We start from the raw sequence: 18,939 nt of genomic DNA on the forward strand, positions 1-18,939 counted from the left end.
TTTATTATAATACAAAGCTATCTGTTGTTCCACTTATTGTCCACTTACTTGGTTCATCACAGCAGAAACATGTTGATTTTTTATATTTTGCTTTTCTTTATATGTTTATCTTCTGATGCAGCTGAGGTTCTGCTGTTATGGGAATCACTTGGGGGAATTATTTATTAAACATGTATATTCCAAGGCTCCACTGAAGACCTACTGAGAAGTAATTATGGGCATGGAGTCCTGGGAATTTTCATTGTAAGAAGTCTTCCAGACAATTCCCCAGGTGATTGATGGCCATTATTCTGCCATCTAGCCAGACTATTGAGCATCAGCTCAACTTTTCTTTTCCCATGAAACAATTACCCATGCTTAGGAAGATCCCCCTCTGAATGCCTAGCTATACTCATTAGCTATAGCTCTTCTGTATCTTTTTACTTACCTCATTGCAGTTTTATATCTCTGTTGTCTCTGTCATAAGTCTCAATTCTGCCACTACAAAGAAGCCCTAGATAATATATAGATGAATGAGCATTACTGTTTTCCAGTAAAACTTTATGGACACGAAACTTTAATTTCAAGTAATTCCTACATGTCATGTTATTACTTTTATTCTTACCAGCCATTTAAAAATGAAATTCTTAGCTCACAGGCTATACAAAAGTAGGCAGCAGACTGGATTTGGCCTATGGGCTACCGTTTGCCAATCCCTGCTCTAGACTATTATCCCAACACAATATTGCAGTAAGTAAATATATGAGTACTGAGTGAATTAATTGTAACACTCATGATTTTACACAGAGCATAAATATATATTATATATGTATATATATGACCTAGTATACTGACTGGTTTATAAATATGTGTTCAGCAAATGTTTATTAGGTCTATTTTCAACCTCCAGTTAGTACCACAGTTATTACAGTTTTCTGTTTCTTTAAACCAACTGCTTTTTTCCTCCTGTGTGTTGGCATAGGAAGGCCCTAACAGTCTCATTAAGGAAGAAGAGTTCTTTGATGCTGTTGAAGCTGCTCTTGACAGACAAGATAAAATAGAAGAACAGGTATTTATATTTTCAATATCTATTATTGAAAATTCTAAGCTGAAATATGTTTTAACACTCTAGGCATTCCTTGACTTATTTCATGTAAACAGAATTTGAAAATTCTGAACTTAACCTAGAAACTGTGAATACATTGAGTCACATATGTAAAATAATATGTCTATTCCTTTATATGTGAATTTCCAAGCTATAGAAAGAAGACCATGATTGTTTAAAGGAACCATGCATAATTAACATGAACTTAAATAGAAACTTTTTTTTTTATTGCATTTTAGGTTTTGGGGTACATGTGCAGAACATGCAATATAGTTGCATAGGTACACATGTGGCAGTGTGATTTGCTGCCTTCCTCCCCTTCAGCCACATCAGGCATTTCTCCCCTATCCCTCCCCAAATCCCCTCCCCAACAACCCTCCCCAACTCCCCCCCGCACTGTCCTTCCCCTATTCCCTGCAACAGACCCCAGTGTGTAGTGCCCCCCTCTCTGTGTCCATGTGTTCTCATTGTTCATCACCCACGTATGAGTGAGAACATGCAGTATTTCATTTTCTGTTCTTGTGTCAGTTTGCTGAGAATAATGTTCTCCAGATCCATCCATGTCCCCACAAATGACACAAACTCATCGTTTTTTATTGCTGTATAATATTCCATGGTGTATATGTACCACGTTTTCCCAGTCCAGTCATCGATGGGCATTTGGGTTGGTTCTAGGTCTTTGCTATTGTAAACAGTGCTGTAATGAACATTCATGTGCATGTGTCCTTATAGTAAAACGATTTATATTCCTTTGGATATATATCCAGTAATGAGATTGCTGGGTCAAATGGAATTTCTATTTCTAGGTCCTTGAGGAATCGCAACACTGTCTTCCACAATGGTTGAACTTACACTCCCACCAGCAGTGTAAGAGTGTTCCTATTTCTCCCCATCCTCTCCAGCATCTGCTGTCTCCAGATTTTTTAATGATCGCCATTCTAACTGGCGTGAGATGGTATCTCAATGTAGTTTTGATTTGCATTTCTCTAATGGCCACTGATGATGAGCATTTTTTCATGTTTGTTGGCCTCATGTATATCTTCTTTTGTAAAGTGTCTGTTCATATCCTTTGCCCACTTTTGAATGGGCTTATCTGTTTTTTTCTTGTAAATCTGTTTTTTTCTTTGTAAATTCTGGATATCAACCCTTTGTCAGATGGGTAAACTGCAAAAACTTTTTACCATTCTGTTGGTTGCCGATTCATTTTAGTGACTGTTTCTTTTGCCGTGCAGAAGCTGTGGAGTTTGATTAGGTCCCATTTGTCTATTTTGGCTTTTGTTTTCAATGCTTTTGGTGTTTTGGTTGTGAACTCCTTGCCTACTCCTATGTACTGAATGGTTTTGCCTAGATTTTCTTCTAGGGTTTTTATGGTGCCAGGTCTTATGTTTAATTCTTTAATACATCTGGAGTTAATTTTAGTGTAAGGTGTCAGGAAGGGGTCCAGTTTCTGCTTTCTGCACATGGCTAGCCAGTTTTCCCAAAACCATTTATTAAACAGGGAATCCTTTCCCCATTGCTTGTTTTTGTCAGGTTTATCAAAGATTTTATGGTTGTAGATATGTTGTGTTGCCTCCAATGCCTCTGTTCTGTTCCATTGGTCTAATATCTCTATTTTGGTACCAGTACCATGCTGTTTTGATTACTGTAGCCTTGTAGTATAGTTTGAAGTCCAGTAGTGTGATGCCTCCTGCTGTGTTCTTTTTGCTTAGAATTGACTTGGCTATGTGGGCTCTCTTTTGGTTCCATATGAAGTTTAAGGTGGTTTTTTTCAGTTCTGTGAAGAAGGTCATTGGTAGCTTGATGGGGATAGCATTGAATCTGTAAATTACTTTGGGTAGTATGGCCATTTTCACGATATTGATTCTTCCTAACCATGAACATGGAATGTTTCTCTATGTTTGCATCCTCTCTTATTTCATTGAGCAGTGGTTTGTAGTTCTCCTCGAAGACATCCTTTACATTCCTTGTTAGTTGTATTCCTAGGTATTTTATTCCCTTTGTAGCACTTGTGAATGGCAGTTTGTTCTTGATTTGCCTCTCTTTAAGTCTTTTATTGGTACATAGGAATGCTTGTGATTTTTGCACATTGATTTTGTATCCTGAGACTTTGCTGAAGTTGCTTATCAGTTTCAGGAGTTTTTGGGCTGAGACGATAGGGTCTTCTAGATATACTATCATGTCATCCACAAATAGAGACAATTTGGCTTCCTCCTTTCCTGTTTGAATACCCATTATTTCTTTTTCTTGCCTGATTGCTCTGGCTAGAACTTTCAGTACTATATTGAATAGGAGTGGTGAGAGAGGGCATCCTTGTCTAGTGCCAGATTTCAAAGGGAATGCTTCCAGTTTTTGCCCATTCAGTATGATATTGGCTGTTGGTTTGTCGTAAATAGTAGTTGTTTTGCATTTGCGGAGGAATGATTTACTTCCAATTATGTGGTCAATTTTAGAGTAGGTGTGAGGTGGTGCTGAAAAGAATGTGTATTTTGTGGATTTGGGGTGGAAAGTTCTGTAAATATCTATCAGATTTGCTTGTTTTAGGTCTGAGTTCAAGTCCTTGATATCCTTGTTAATTTTCTGTCTGGTTGATCTGTCTAATATTGACAGTGGAGTGTTAAAGTCTCCCACTATTATTGTGTGGGAATCTAAGTCTCTTTGTAAGTCATTAAGAACTTGCCTTATATATCTGGGTGCTCCTGTATTGGGTCAGTATATATTTAGGATCTTTAGCTCTTCTTGTTGTATTGATCCTTTTACTATTATGTAATGTCCTTCTTTGTCTCTTTTGATCTTTGTTGCTTTAAAGTCTATTTTATCAGAGATGAGAATTGCAACTCCTGCTTTTTTTTGCTCTCCATTTGCTTGGTAAATCTTCCTCCATCCCTTTATTTTGAGCCTTTGTGTATCCTTGCATGTGAGATGGGTTTCTTGGATACAGCACACTGATGGATTTTGGCTTTTTATTCAATTTGCCAGTCTGTGTCTTTTGATTGGTGCATTTAGCCCATTTACATTTAGGGTTAATATTGTTATGTGTGAATTTGATACTGCCATTTTGATGCTAGCTGGCGGTTTTGCTCATTAGTTGATGCAGATTCTTCATTTTGTTGATGTTCTTTAGCATTTGGTATGTTTTTGGAGTGGCTGGTACTGGTTGTTCCTTTCTATGTGTAGTGCCTCTTTCAGGAGCTCTTGTAAAGGAGGCCTGGTGGTGACAAAATCTCTGAGTACTTGCTTGTTCGCAAAGGATTTTATTTTTTTTTCACTTATGAAGCTCAGTTTGGCTGAATATGAAATTCTGGGTTGAAAGTTCTTTTCTTTAAGGATGTTGAATATTGGCCCCCACTCTCTTCTGGCTTGTAGGGTTTCTGCCGAGAGATCTGCTGTGAGTCTGATCGGCTTCCCTTTGTAGGTAATCCGACCTTTCTCTCTGGCTGCCCTTAGCATTTTCTCCTTCATTTCAACCCTGGTGAATCTGACGATTATGTGCCTTGGGGTTGCTCTTCTTGAGGAATATCTTTGTGGTGTTCTCTGTATTTCCTGGATTTGAATATTGGCCTGCCTTGCTATGTTGGGGACGCTTTCCTGGATAATATCCTGAATAGTGTTTTCCACCTTGGATTCATTCTCTTCGTTACATTCACATGCACCTGTCAAACGTAGATTACGTCTCTTCACATAGTCCCACATTTCTTGAAGACTCTGTTCATTCCTTGTTGCGCTTTTTTCTCTAATCTTGCCTTCTCATTTTATTTCGTTGAGGTGATCTTTGACCGCTGATATCCTTTCTTCTGCTTGGTCAATTCGGCTGTTGAAACTTGTGCATGCTTCATGAAGTTCTCGTGTTGTGTTTTTCAGCTCCATGAATTCACTCATATTTCTCTCTAAGTTGTCCATTCTTGTTATCATTTCCTTAAATCTTTTTTCAAGGTTCTTAGTTTCTTGGCGTTGACTTAGAACATGTTCTTTTAGCTCATGGAAGTTTCTCATTATCCACGTTCTGAAGTCTGATTCCATCATTTCATCACACTCATTCGTTGTCCAGCTTTGTTCCCTTGCTGGTGAGGAGTTGTGATCCCTTGTAGGAGGCAAGGTGTTCTGGTTTCAGCTGTTTTCCTCCTCTTTCCACTGGTTTCTTCCCATCTTTGTGGGTTTATCCACCTGTCGTCTGTGTAGTTGCTGATTTTCAGATTGGGTCTCTGAGTGGGCGTCTAGATTGTTGATGATGAAGTTATTTCTGTTTCTTATTTTTTCTTCTAACAGACTGGCCCCTTTGCTTTAGGACTGCTGAGGTCCACTCCAGGCCCTGCTTGCCTGGGGGTCACCTGCAGCAGCTGCAGAACAAAAAGGGTTGCTACCAGTTTCTTCTTCTGCTATCTTTGTCCCAGAATGGTGCCCGCCAAATGTCAGTCTGATCAGTCCTTTGTGAGGTGACTCTTTGGATATACGGGGGTCAGGGAGCTGCTTGAGGAGACAGTCTGTTCTTTATAGGAGCTCAAGTGCTGAGCTGTGAGCTCCGTTGTGCATTCGGAGCTGCTAGGAAGGTATGTTTAAGTCTGCTGCAGCAGAACTCATAAACCCCCTTTTTTCCCCAGGTGTTCTGTCCGGGGGGGTTAGGGCTTTATTTATGGTATCCATTGCATTGCTGCATTTTTTTTTTGTTTTGGTCCGGGGCTGTCCTGCCCAGCAAGGGGGCAGCCTAGTCAGTGCCTGTAGAGGTTTTGCTGAGCCTCTGCTGTGGGTTCTGCCCTGCTGCTGGCTCCGCCCTGCTGCCATGTGTATTACCCTGCAGCCCTGTTTATATGGATGTGGTTATAACTGCCACAGCAATGTTGGCCCACCTCTGTAATGGTGGACTCTCTATGGTATGTCGGGTTGCCTTGGCAATGGCAGGCTGCGTCAGCAATGGCAGACTACCTCCGTAGGGGAGGAGTGCCTTGGTAATGGCGGACACCCCTCCCCCACAGAGCTGGGTCATCCCAGGTTTAGCTGTGCTTGCCGTGAAACTCTCAACCCCAAGCGTTTCCAATTGCTGTTTGTTTGTTTTTGTGGGCGTAGGACCCGCTGAGCCTGATCGCCTGGCTCCCTGCCTCAGAGCCCTTTTTTTTAAGTTGAACGGTTGACTCTCTCCCAGGTGTTCCAGTCGCCTGCGGAAAGGGCGCCCGGGATCTGTGTGATATCCCGTGTGGCGACCCACTGCGCCGGCTGAAGCAACGTGGCTGCCTAGGAATCTCCTAGCCTGCTTTATGTTTCAGTCCCGTTTAATCAGATGAATGGGCTAATCTGCCTTCCCGTATCTCAATTGCCAGTTTAACAGAGCAACCAGACCAGTGTATTTTGTACGGGGTGCCACTGCGCTGTGGCGCCGGCCAAAACAGCCACACCAGCTGAAACAGCTGCGCCAGCCAAAACAGCCACACCGGCCAAAACAGCCACTCTGGTGACCCATGGGGCTCCTCCACCTGGGAATCTCCTGGTCTGTGGGCATTAAAGATCCATCTGGAAATACGGTGTCCACTCGCCCTCTGCGCTTTCACTGGTAGCTGCAATCCTGAGCTGCTCCTACAGCACCATCTTCCTTAAATCCCCCTCAGTAGAAATGTTTTTTCTGCTTATTTCCCTTCAGGTTTCCAGCTTTTAGTATAAAGCATATATTTATTCTAAGTAAAAAGCTTCTTTGAATTTGTCATCACCATGTACAGTATGAAAAGGAAGATGACAAAAACTTAAAGGTTTTCATCTATGACAGTATCATTGTTTTTATTAACCCCTTTATTACTTTCCCTGCCTTCACCTTCACCTGAGTTTGTTCCTCACTTTTACTTTGTTCAGTATTTTGTTATCATTATTGAATTTATAGCCATTGTACACAGCTGCTGTGGAAATTGAAGAAAAGTATTTCTTTTTTTTTTTTTTGAGACAGAGTTTCGCTCTTGTTACCCAGGCTGGAGTGCAATGGCGCGATCTCGGCTTACCACAGCCTCCGCCTCCTGGGATCAGGCAATTCTCCTGCCTCAGCCTCCTGAGTAGCTGGGATTACAGGCACACGCCACCATGCCCAGCTAATTTTTTGTATTTTTAGTAGAGACAGGGTTTCACCATGTTGACCAGGATGGTCCCGATCTCTTGACCTCGTGATAAAAAGTTTATGTCACATTAATTTGTAAAGCTTATTGCTCATTTTTTTATACCCAAAAGATGCTATGTACCACTCAAGAAGAGTGGGAACTTTCAGTTCCTAAATGAGCTCTACTATTGGAAGCCTAAAGTACTACCTAAAATAGCATTATTTGTTTTGTTTCCCTTCATTTTTTGTCTAGATTTGCTGTTTTGGGAAAAAGTAGTGAACTGTGAGGTCAAGACACCTGAGTTTTACTCTTAATTTTACCTCTAACTTTGTAGCTATGAACTTATCACTGAACTCTCTGGGCCTTGGTTTTCTAATCTGTGAAACAAGGTAGACAAGATGATTCAAAACATCTTTTCTCTCTAAAATGCTACTCTACCGAATATCAGTACAGTGGTTGAGTTGGGTTTGAGAGAACTGATGAAACCTTCTGTAAGCTTTAGAAAAAGAAACATTCATGGGGCCATCAAATCATTTAATTTTTTTGTATTCTTAACACTATAGTAGATGCTCTGCAAAATAGTCATTGAACAGACCATTATTCTTCTTCCCTAATAGCCAGGCATGTTGATATGACAAAGATACAGTGTGGTAGTACTCTACAGAGTAATAAGCTTCAGTAATCCATAAAATCAGTTCCATAGATTGAGATCATTTCCCTCTTCAGAACTCTCTACAACCTGCCCATTAAATAGACATTCTTCAAGTGACATTCATATCACACATTTTTTTAGTTTATGTTATTTGCAAACATAGAGAAAGATACATGCAATAAACTGGTGCATGAGAAATAAGATCTTAGCAGTTGGTTGAAATAAATGAGAACAACCGAGACAAACTAAAGATGAAGAAGGAGGTCAAGTGTCAGCTTAACAGGAGTAGGATGATGAAATGAAGGTCAGAATACCTTCATGGAGAGGAGGCAAAGAGATATATGTGATATGTTCTTAGGAACATAACTGAAGCAAACAGTGGTGTTATTTCTAATTATAGATAAATCTGTGGGTGAGCCCTCCAGGGGCCTGATAAGGTAGAATGATTGGAATGATTTGGCCAGGGTTTGGATAGGAGAAATTGGTAGCTGTGTTAAGATTGACCCATGATAAATAATGCTCTGCAGATAGGAGGGAGTCTGACTAGGAGCAAAATCAAAGAACTTATCCCTTGCCTAACATAGTATCTGTGGAGTCAGAAAAAAAGAGATTGAATTGGGATATCTGAGGCAAGTATCAGGATTTGCCATGTCTGTGGAGTAGTTTCATAATTCTAATGATTGTAAACACTAAGGCATTCACTGAATATTGGTAGTTTCAGGTTATATTATCCATTCTTCAGTTGTAAAATATGCTTTAAAACCTTCCCATCTTACCATTATATGTTTTTTTAGTCACAGAGTGAAAAGGTGAGATTACATTGGCCTACATCCTTGCCATCTGGAGATGCCTTTTCTTCTGTGGGGACACATAGGTTTGTCCAAAAGGTAAGCTAATGTCAGAGTTTACTAAAAGTACACCTTGTATTGTTCTTCACTGTTGGTGGAAATATCTTTTGTTGTTGTTGAGGGGGAGATGGAGTCTTGCTTTGTTGCCAGGCTGCAGTGCAGTGGTGAGATCTTGGCTCCCTGCAACCTCTGCCTCCTGGGTTCAGGTGATTCTCATGCCTCAGCCTCCTGAGTACCTGGGATTACAGGCACATGCCACCACACCCAGCTAATTTTTGTATTTTTAGTAGAATCAAGGTTTCACCGTGTTTACCAGGATGGTCCCTATCTCCTGACCTTGTGATCCACCCACCTTGGCCTCCCAAAGTGTTGGGATTACAGGCGTGAGCCACCGCACCCAGCCGGAAATACCTTGTAGTATAAGTTTTCTCCCCTTTTAGTGAATTTAAGTAATGAGATTGTTTTTGCTTCTATATATTGTATTCCATATTCATCCTCTAAAACAGTTAGAACTCTTGTTCTGAACATAATGTTCTTTCATTTTTATTTAAGAGGAAAGTGGGTGGTGGGCAAATAGGGAGTGGCTAGTCCAAAATAGTTAACCAGAAGTATATGCAGTTATACTAAACCCATTTCTTCTTTGGTTTAAATGGTATTACTTTGCATTAGTTGAAGCACTACATTCTTTTTGGAATGATTTGGAACATAATACATAATAGGTGCATGAAGTCAGCAGTTGCTGCTGTGCTTGTTTCATATAGTGCTTTGTTTTCTCTTCCCTTTATCTTGTGTTTGGAAGTTGGTACTGAATGCTCTGTTGTGCCTTTGTTCTGATTACTTGGTTTTTTCTTTGTCTGTCTCTGGTAGCCCTATAGTCGCTCTTCCTCCATGTCTTCCATTGATCTAGTCAGTGCCTCTGATGATGTTCACAGATTCAGCTCCCAGGTACTGTATGAATGTATAGAGTGGACTTGAGTCTTTCTGTGCTATATTTCAGCCTGCTTTCCCAGTTCCTGGAAATCTTTTGGTTAGGCCACTGATTTTAAATAGTAATTTTAAATGGTAACATTAAGCATTAAAAAGGTCTTCCTTGTCTACTAAATAGTTTCTCTGTCAGGCTTGCATGTGTCCTTTACTATTCACAGCTTGGAGTTTTGTCATATAGGAGGTACTCCAGAAAGATTTTCAAACTGAATTGAAACAAATAGAAGATACTGGATTATATAAATCATGTAATATCTGTTTCTTCAGACAGCATTTAGCAGTTTTGATGGACATGGTGTATATGATACATTATAACAGAAAAGCAGATTTCAGCACTCTCACTTATAATCTAATTTAAAGTACTTCCAAATTATATTTAGCAAGGAAGTTACTTTTTAATAATGTTTCATTTCCATTATAATACTAAGATCCATTGAGCAGATTGCATTTTCATTATGCAAATTACCTTTGGGTGTTATAAATGAATATTTCTGTTTATATGCTAAAGCTATGGAAATTTGTTTTAAGTTTTTAGCATTGGTAAGAGTTTAGGAATTTAAGATAGGAAGCTAAATGCTTGCAGTCTCTACCCTCAAAATAAAATCAAATTACCATTGAAGAAATTTTTTTTTTGGTGTCAGCATTAGTGTTTTAAAAATTTTCTTAATCTTCACATTTTTGCCATTCAACTTTGTATCTTTCTGGTGAATGCATTTTATTGGATTAGATTATATTATGTTAATTTTATATTAAGAACCTGAGCTCTCTAGTCAGAATGACTAAGTTTAAATCCTAGTTAACTGTATGATCCCAGCAAGTTTTCTAACTTTTTTGTGCTTCATTTCTGTGATTTAGCTAGAGCCTGACACATAGTAAGTGCTCAATAAGTGTGAACTTTTATTGCCATTATAACATGATTTCTTTGAGCTAATAAAAGTTATCTACATCATTATTTTTTCTCTATGAGAGTATTCCTGTAAAAGTTTGTAAAAGTCATAGTTTAAAGCAGATATCTATTATTTTTACATATGTAAAGTTTATGTTTTTAACCTGCAATAGAGAATATTAAGACTTAGTGGTTTTTTCTGACTTGTGCAGCCTTTTTCTCCTTGAATACTTTTAAGAAAAAGATTTAGCAATTGTGGATGAGAAATCATTCATAACCAAATATACTACAGATTTTTTTTTACCTTTTGCTTGTCCATCTGTGCCTTTTTCTAATAAAAGAGATTCATATTCATAATCTGTGACAAAACTACGTAATACCAGGAGACTTTGGTTTATTCTGCTAAGCTCCACATTGTTTTAAAATAATATCACAGACTAACCAAAAATGTAAGAATACATAGGCTATAAATGAAAGAAAATGCAGTGTCAGCAAGGAAAGAATGTAAGCCAGTGATAGAGAATGCCTAAGAACTAGGAGTTCAGAACCCAATCCAGGGCCCTCGCTGTAGTGCTGTAGAACAGCTGAATTGCCTTTAAGTACAGGTAACTATATCACTGAGAAGCACGTGCCTATATTTTTACAAGATTTTGCTGAATTACAGCTTCTTCATATGTTAATAATTTTTTGTAAAACTCATGTATATAAGTTGAGAGAAATCTTGCTGCAGACTTTTTTCTAATATATGGGGCTCATGATTGATCAGATCTTGTTTTAGCTTTTGATTATATACTGTTTTATATGTCAGAAAAGATAAAAATGAATAAAATAAGGTCTTCGAGTATTTATTGTCCTTGGTAAAGCATTAGTTGTCATTAGCAGACATGGGCTCTAGCAATTAACTGTTGTGATTAAACTGTGTACCTTATGTTCGGCAGCACCTTTAAAAGAGATGACTAATTCCCAATTGATGAGATTGCTTGTTTCAGAGGATATTCCACTGCCTTATCACCCATTGTCAAAGGATCTAGCAAATTGATTGTTATAGTCACACTTGAGAAGATAGCATTGGATATAGGTCCAGAGTTAATATTAGCTGAGAAACATTGTGTTACCTGGAAAACTCTTTCAGTTCAACACAATGTAGAAGTATAGTAGTGACTATACAGTAGTGGTACATTTTACAGTTCTCACATCCTGCAGAGACTTACGAATTAGGCAAAGTAAGAGGCTCAAAGGTTATTCATTAATATTAGAAACACTTATATGACATTACATCGTTTGTTTGTTTTTTGTTTCGTTTTGTTTTTTTGAGACAGGCAGAGTTTCTTGTTGCCCAGGCTAGAGTACAATGGTGCAGTCTTGGCTCAATGAAACCTCCACCTCCTGGATTCAAGTGATTCTCCTGCCTCAGCCTCCCGAGTTGCTGGGATTACAGGCACTTGCCACCACACCCAGCTAATTTTTGGTATTTTTAGTAGGGATGGGGTTTCACCATGTTGGCGTTTCACCATGTTGGCCAGCCTGGTCTCGAACTCCTGATTTCAGGTGATCCACCCACCTTGGCCTCCCAAAGTGCTGGGATTACAGACGTGAGCCACTGTGCCCAGCCTACATCATTCTTAATACATAAATATACATCAGTTTCACCATAACACTTGAAATAGTCAAGGTAGCCAAATTCTTCATTTTGTAGTATCTTCATAATTAATTCAAAAACTAAGTAAACATTTTCAATCACTTTTAATAATTTGCCAAAATATTATATAAGCATAATGTAATCAATTATTTATTCCAACAAATTTTTAAAGTCCAGATAGATACAGGTATCATATCTAGTTTCTTGATCATTTATATCAGTTCCCATACAGAAGCTGTCTAAACCTCTGGTAATTTCACTTCACTGTTTACATAAGTGTTGGCTCATGACTACCTTGTTCTTGTTGAAATTATGTTGTATAGTCTTGAATTGGTGGAAATAATTAAATGTACCACTGAGAGATACCCTGAAAATAGCTTAAAATAAAATATGTAAATCTAGGAAATTAGTTCCAACAGATGAATCTGTCTGATGGGAAGATATTAGGAATTAAGTCACTCCAAATCTGAGAAATTAAAGTTGTAAAGGACTGCAGATTCTGTGTTTTTGTTGTTGTTTTGTTTTTATTTTTGTTTTTTCATTTTGTTGAGAGTCTGGCTTTGTCACCCAGGCTGGAGTGCAGTGATACGATCTCAGCTCACTGCAACCTCCACCTCCCATGTTCAAGCCATTCTCCTATCTCAGCTGGGATTACAGGCGTGTGCTACCACACCTAGCTAATTTTTGTATTTTTTCATAGAGATAGGGTTTCACCATGTTGGCCAGGCCAGTCTCAAACTCCTGACCTCAAGTGAGCCACCCACCTCAACTTCCCAAAGTTCTGGGATTATAGGCATGAGACACTACGCCCAGCCTTTTTTTTTTTTTTCTTAAGAGACAAGGTCTTACTTGTTGCCCAGGCCATGCAGTGACATGATCATAGCCCTGTAACCTGACCTGTGACCTCCTAGACACAAGTGATCCTCCTGTCTCTCAGCCTCCCAAGTAGCTGGGACTGCAGGCATTCCACCACACCCAATTGATTGTTTTTATTTTCTGTAGAGACAGGGTCTTGCTGTGTTGCCCAGGCTGGCAAATAAGTTCTTGAAATAATGGCTGTAGCCACAAACTAGAAAATAATTTTAAGGTGTACAGAGAATAGAATTGAGATTTATAAGTTTATCTTTTTGGTCCATTTATTTGCATAACACAGTTCACATTTAAAGATGTCACCTCAGAAATCAAAGGGGAAAGAACATCATCCTGTGTTGAAAAAGAAAGAAATCAGAAACCAAAGGATATACAGTACATTTGCAGCTTAATCAGTGGGGAGCATCATTGCAAACAAATGGTTCTGTGTGAAGCTCTTTCCCACTGTGTCCATAGGCGCACACTATTGTGGTGGTGATTGTTTCACCCTTCTCCCTTTTTTAGTGTGCAAGGGATACATGCTAATTTTAACAGAACTTGAAAGTAGGATAAATTAAAATAATAGTTTACTTAATATTCCATTTATCTTCTTGTATATATATGACATTTTTTTAAATCAGGCACATATTGATAAGTACATACATCTTAATTTGTCTTTTTTCTTCTACCAAAGTAGATAACTCTATATAAACTGTTTTATAATCTTTATCTTAACCTTCTATTTCCCATCAGTAAATAGAAGTTTACATGTCTTTGTCGATTTATGCATATGCGTGGCTGGATTTATCTACTCACCTAATATTGAACATTTAGCTCATTTTTGGATTTTCTCTGTTATATATAGAGCTACAGTGAGCATCCTGGCATATATAACATCCTTGTATATACATCTTTGCACCCTTATCTAATTATTTTCTTAGAATACATTCCTAGAAACGTAATTGTGGGAACAAAGGCCATGAACATTTTCAAGTGTTTATTTTATTTTTATTTATTTTGATACAGGGTTTCACTCTGTTGCCCAGACTTGAGTGCAGTGGTGAAACTACCATTCACTGCACCTTGACCTTCTGGACTCAAGCTATCCACCTGCCTCAGTCTCCCGAGTATCTGGGACTTAAGGACTACAGGCGCACACCACCATGCCCAGCTGCTTTTTTTTAATTTGTAGCAGAGATGAGGTTTCACTATGTTGCCTAGGCTGGCATTTATTTATTTTTTAAGAGACACAGTCTCACTCTGTCATCCAGGCTGGAATGCAGTGGCACAATGATAGCTCACTGCAGCCTCAAGCAGTCTTTCTGCCTCAGCCTCTTGAGCAGCTGGGGCTATAGGTAAGGGCCACCACTCTCAGCTAATTTTTTTTGTATTTTTCATTTTTTGTAGATACGGAGGTCTTTTATGTTGCCTAGGCTGGTCTTGAACTCCTAGCCTCAAGCAGTCTTCCCACCTCAGCCTCCCAAGTGCTAGCCAGGATTACAGGCATGAGCCACAGTCCCCAGCCAAGAAAAATTCTTACTGCCAAACCCTTCATTAGAAAAGTTGAACCAGCTTATATTCCTAAGCCAGTTTTCTGTTGATATACTGGCACTGAATATTATAATTCAGTTAACTTTGTCAGTCCAATGGACTAAAAGTGCTATGTTCTTGGCCATTTCTCTTTTGAGTTAACAGTGCACTATTATTAATTTGTTATTGATAAGTTATTCTATCTAACAAGCCCCTCTGTGGCTTTGTGACTTTGTAGTAAGCATAGTTGTATTCTTTTTTTTTTTTTTTTTTAAGACAGAGTCTCGCTCTTTTACCTAGGCTGGAGTGGTGCAGTGGCATGATCTTGGCTTACTGCAACCTCCACCTCCTGGGTTCAAGCAACTCTTCTGCCTCAGCCTCCCGAGTAGCTGGGACTACAGTCGTGTGCCACCACACCCGGCTAATTTTCTGTATTTTTAGTAGAGACAGGGTTTCACCGTGTTTTCCAGGATGGTCTCAATCTCCTGACTTCATGTTCCGCCTGCCTCAGTCTCCCAAAGTGCTGGGATTACACACATGACCCACTGAGCCCCACCAGCATAGTTGTATTTCTTTTACATGCTTAAAAGAAAGAGATCTGAGCTGTTTTTGAACCCTTCTAGACTCTCTTTAAAAAAAAAATAATAGATTAGGTTTTGCTATGTTGCCGAGACTAGCCTCAAACTCCTAAGCCCAAGCAATCCTCCCAAGCTGCTGGGACTACAGGCATGTGCCGCCACGCCCAACATAGACTTTTATTGTACCATCAAAAGGTACAATTGTTTTCAAATTTCTAGGTTAATAGTGTTAGAAAAATCCTACTTGGTAGCCTCCAGAAATGACATCCTAGTGAGTGATTCAAATGTGAGATGGAAGAAAAGATTGGAATTGGAGCCAATGTGCCCTCTTATCTCAAATGTATTTTATCTTCATTTTGTTTCATAGTTTATTAGTATGAAGATGCTTTGTATGTCAGCTCATCATTTTCAACTCTAGGTCCAGAAAAATCAAGGGCATGATTTCTGAAATTACACTTAGCCTAATTAAAAGTTAGAAACAGTATTCACCTTCTTCAGTGTTTTTGACTGAGTCTTTTTCATTTATAAGTGACAGGAGGTGTTACTATAACATTATGTCCTAGAATATCAAATTTTGAGCCTAATACCATGGTAAATTTTGTATATTTGTTCTTGTAATGAAACTTAGTATTCCCTTGTGTCTCACTTCTTTTTAATATATAGAGTCATAACCAAACACTAAAGTGAGGAGATTATTAGGTTAGATCTGAAGTATCAGTCTTGTCGCCAGTGCCCAAGTCACTGCCCCGTGGCAATATTGGTTACTTCATATTTTCCTGCAGCAAATGTAAAATTTGTTATAGTGAGATTTTTACCTGTACACCTCTCCTCTTAACCTTAATGTTATTACCTCAAGGAAGATATTATAATGAATGAAGATTCCATGATGAAAGTTTTGCAGAGTTTATTACAGTAATTTAGTACTTTATTAGAATCTTTGGTTTTTTTAGGAGCACAGCACTGAATGTTTCCCTGTTGGACCTTTTGAAAACTGATTTTCCATTGATTCAGTGTAACTGTTACAGGAATATATCATTTTTAAAACATTTTTATACAGCATGGCTGAAAATTGAACCTGGGCCTCCTTCGTGGCCTACCATTGAAGGAATAGCATTTTTTGCCTATTTAGAAAGACAATGTTAAATGTGCTTTCTTTTTTTTAACTTGTGCTGCCTACTATTTGTTTGTATTTGTGGAATCTGTGTTTTTTTCTTTTGGAAAAAAACACAAATCAAAAACACCTCATTTCTCATACATTTGAAATACCTAATTCAGGAATAATCTCCCAAACAGAAACACAACTACCTGCATACTTTTTGACAAAAGAGCTAAGTAGCATTAAAAAATTATTTTAAACCCAATTCTGGTTTTTAACAGAATAAAATCCTGTTCTTCACATTATTCTTGCACAAGTAACCTATTAAAGGTAGAGTTTATTTGGGGGAAGCATTTCTTTCTGTCTCTTATCTCATAATAAATACAGCTGTGCTTAACTTCTAGTTTCCTACCTCCAAGCACATGCTTCAAAATCTCAACATTTTTAAGATTTTGGGATCTGAAGAGTATAAACATTTCTTCTAATCACAGTGTGACACAGACAAATGAATCAAGCCAATGCTACTTTTATTTATGATTTCCAAAACAGGAAGAACAAGAAAAGTTCTTCCTGTTTTGGAAATCAGATACATTTTGTATGTGTTAGTAACTTGGAATCCTGCATTAGTTATCCTTGCCCTCTCAAAGCAGATTTTGAAATTACAAAGGTGTACAGTTTCTCCATGCTGCACCAAAAGTTGTTTTCTAGGGCTTTGTAAAATTGTAGAATGTTCTGTTAATTTTTTTAATTTCTCTCAAGTCAGTAACTCACACTGTTTTGAGAAGTATGACTAAAGGAATAAAATATTGTTAGTACAGCTATTTTAGTACAAAAATAGATTATAGAATCTCAACATTTTTATCTAAAATTTTCTTTGTGATAATTGACAAATCAGGGGACACCTAAGGCCATACCTGCTTTCAGTAATCAAAAATACGTTTAAGATCCAGAAACTTAAGGTAGCAGAAGTATACACCACTATAACATATTGATTACATCCTTTGGAATAGAAAAATTATATTCCCAGAGTGAGTTTCTTCTTTAAAACTGTTAATGAGGCCAAAGTGGGAGGATCACTTGGAACCAGGAGTTTGAGACCAGCCTGGGCAAGATGGCAAGACTGTCCCTACAAAAAATTAACTGGGTGCAGTGGCACACACCTGTAGCCTCAGCTCCCTGTAGGCTGAGGCAGGAGGATCCCTTGAGCCTAGGAAGTTGTAGTGGCAGTGAACTATGATCATGCTACTGTACTCCAGTCTGGGCCACAAAGTGAGACCCTGTCTCTTAAAAAACAAAATTAGTTGGACATGGTGGCACAGGCCTGTAGTTTTAGCTATTTAGGAGGCTGAGGCAGGAGGATCATTTGAGCCCAGAAGTTAGAGATTACAGGGAGTTTTGATTGTGCCACTTCACTCCAACCTGAGTGACAGAATAACCCTGTCTCTGGGGAAAAAAAAAGTTGATTGCGTACTTCAAAATATGTTTAAAACTGATTCCTGTTCTATATTCCTAATGAACAGAACAGACTTTATATAAAACAAACTTTAGAACAAAATTTTAATGGAAGTATACATATTTTCCAGCTCTTCTGTCTTCTCTAATATATTTATTACATAAAATGAAATTACTTTTTTCCACAATCTTTGTATCACTTCAATTCTCCAATAAATCTGGGAATTCTGGTAGTATGAAATATTTAACTTTCTTTGCTTATTTACATAAAATGTATAAGGACAATTTGTGATAGTTAAGTAAGAGTTACATTTAAATATCAGTAAAAGAAATTGTTAGATATTTACATTAAAAATTTTTTAGAGGATATTGTTAGAAATTTTAAAAGAATGAACTAAAAGGTGATTATGTGTAAATGCTTGCATATATGAATATTAACATTGTTCCTAAAAGAATTTAAAACAATGAAACTGGAATCAAATAAGTAGAGGTTTGATTATTTTGAAATTGGCTTATATTCCATGATAAAAGAGGTTTATCAGTGACATAAGGAAGGTTTTTTTTTTTTTACCTTTTTTGTACTGAAATCTTTGACATATACATATATATCTTTGCTCATCTTTGTGTATCTTTTCTCATATGAGAGCAAAGATATGAGCAAGGATACACTCTATACATATGTCTTTGTTTATATCAAACCTTTCTGGTATCTCTACATAGTCTTAAATATAGGAACATTCAACTGGATGATCTCTTTGCCCCCTTTATCCTTACTCTTCCATGATTTTATACTTTAATACATCATCTCTGTTTTATAATATAGAATGGAATATTTATTTTTTCCAGAAAATGCTTATTTTGGTCACTTGATACACATTAGGCCAATGTGGATTACTTGAGTGGCCCATTTTCATTTTTTTCTCTCTCCTGTCACTAACCTGGGTATCTAGAATGTGGACTAAACTCTTCAAACACTAAAACCTACTAAACTTTGTGCATTCGGTTGCTCAGCTTACTAAGAGCACCATTTCTGAACTGAAGTTAACTGATTACCATTCTGTTTTAGAGATTATGACATACCTATTGGATTCTCATGCCTTTTTCCTCCCTTCACAAGGTTGAAGAGATGGTGCAGAACCACATGACTTATTCATTACAGGATGTAGGCGGAGATGCCAATTGGCAGTTGGTTGTAGAAGAAGGAGAAATGAAGGTAATTCCCCCTGAAATGTTATAGATTGCCAATTGCAGCTCTGTTTCAGTCATATTATCA

General features: G+C 38.0%; 1 protein-coding gene across 5 annotated transcripts in view; it reads left to right on the forward strand.

Annotated features, from left to right (window-relative positions):
• Positions 1-18,939, forward strand: part of CERT1 (ceramide transporter 1) — a 133,093-nt gene that overhangs the window by 95,956 nt on the left and 18,198 nt on the right. For 3 of the 5 annotated variants that reach the window (XM_035291389.3, XM_035291390.3, XM_035291391.3), the window contains 3 exons: positions 962-1,048; positions 8,599-8,691; positions 18,784-18,879. In XM_035291389.3, coding sequence (XP_035147280.1) covers positions 962-1,048; positions 8,599-8,691; positions 18,784-18,879 — 276 coding nt within the window. Of the gene's footprint in view, positions 1-961; positions 1,049-8,598; positions 8,692-9,519; positions 9,598-18,783; positions 18,880-18,939 lie in introns of all 5 variants that reach the window. The other 2 variants (XM_035291387.3, XM_035291388.3) reach the window with 1 other exon arrangement.

The sequence above is a fragment of the Callithrix jacchus genome, chromosome 2 (assembly GCF_049354715.1).
Source record: "Callithrix jacchus isolate 240 chromosome 2, calJac240_pri, whole genome shotgun sequence".
In the NCBI taxonomy this organism is placed as follows: domain Eukaryota; kingdom Metazoa; phylum Chordata; class Mammalia; order Primates; family Cebidae; genus Callithrix; species Callithrix jacchus.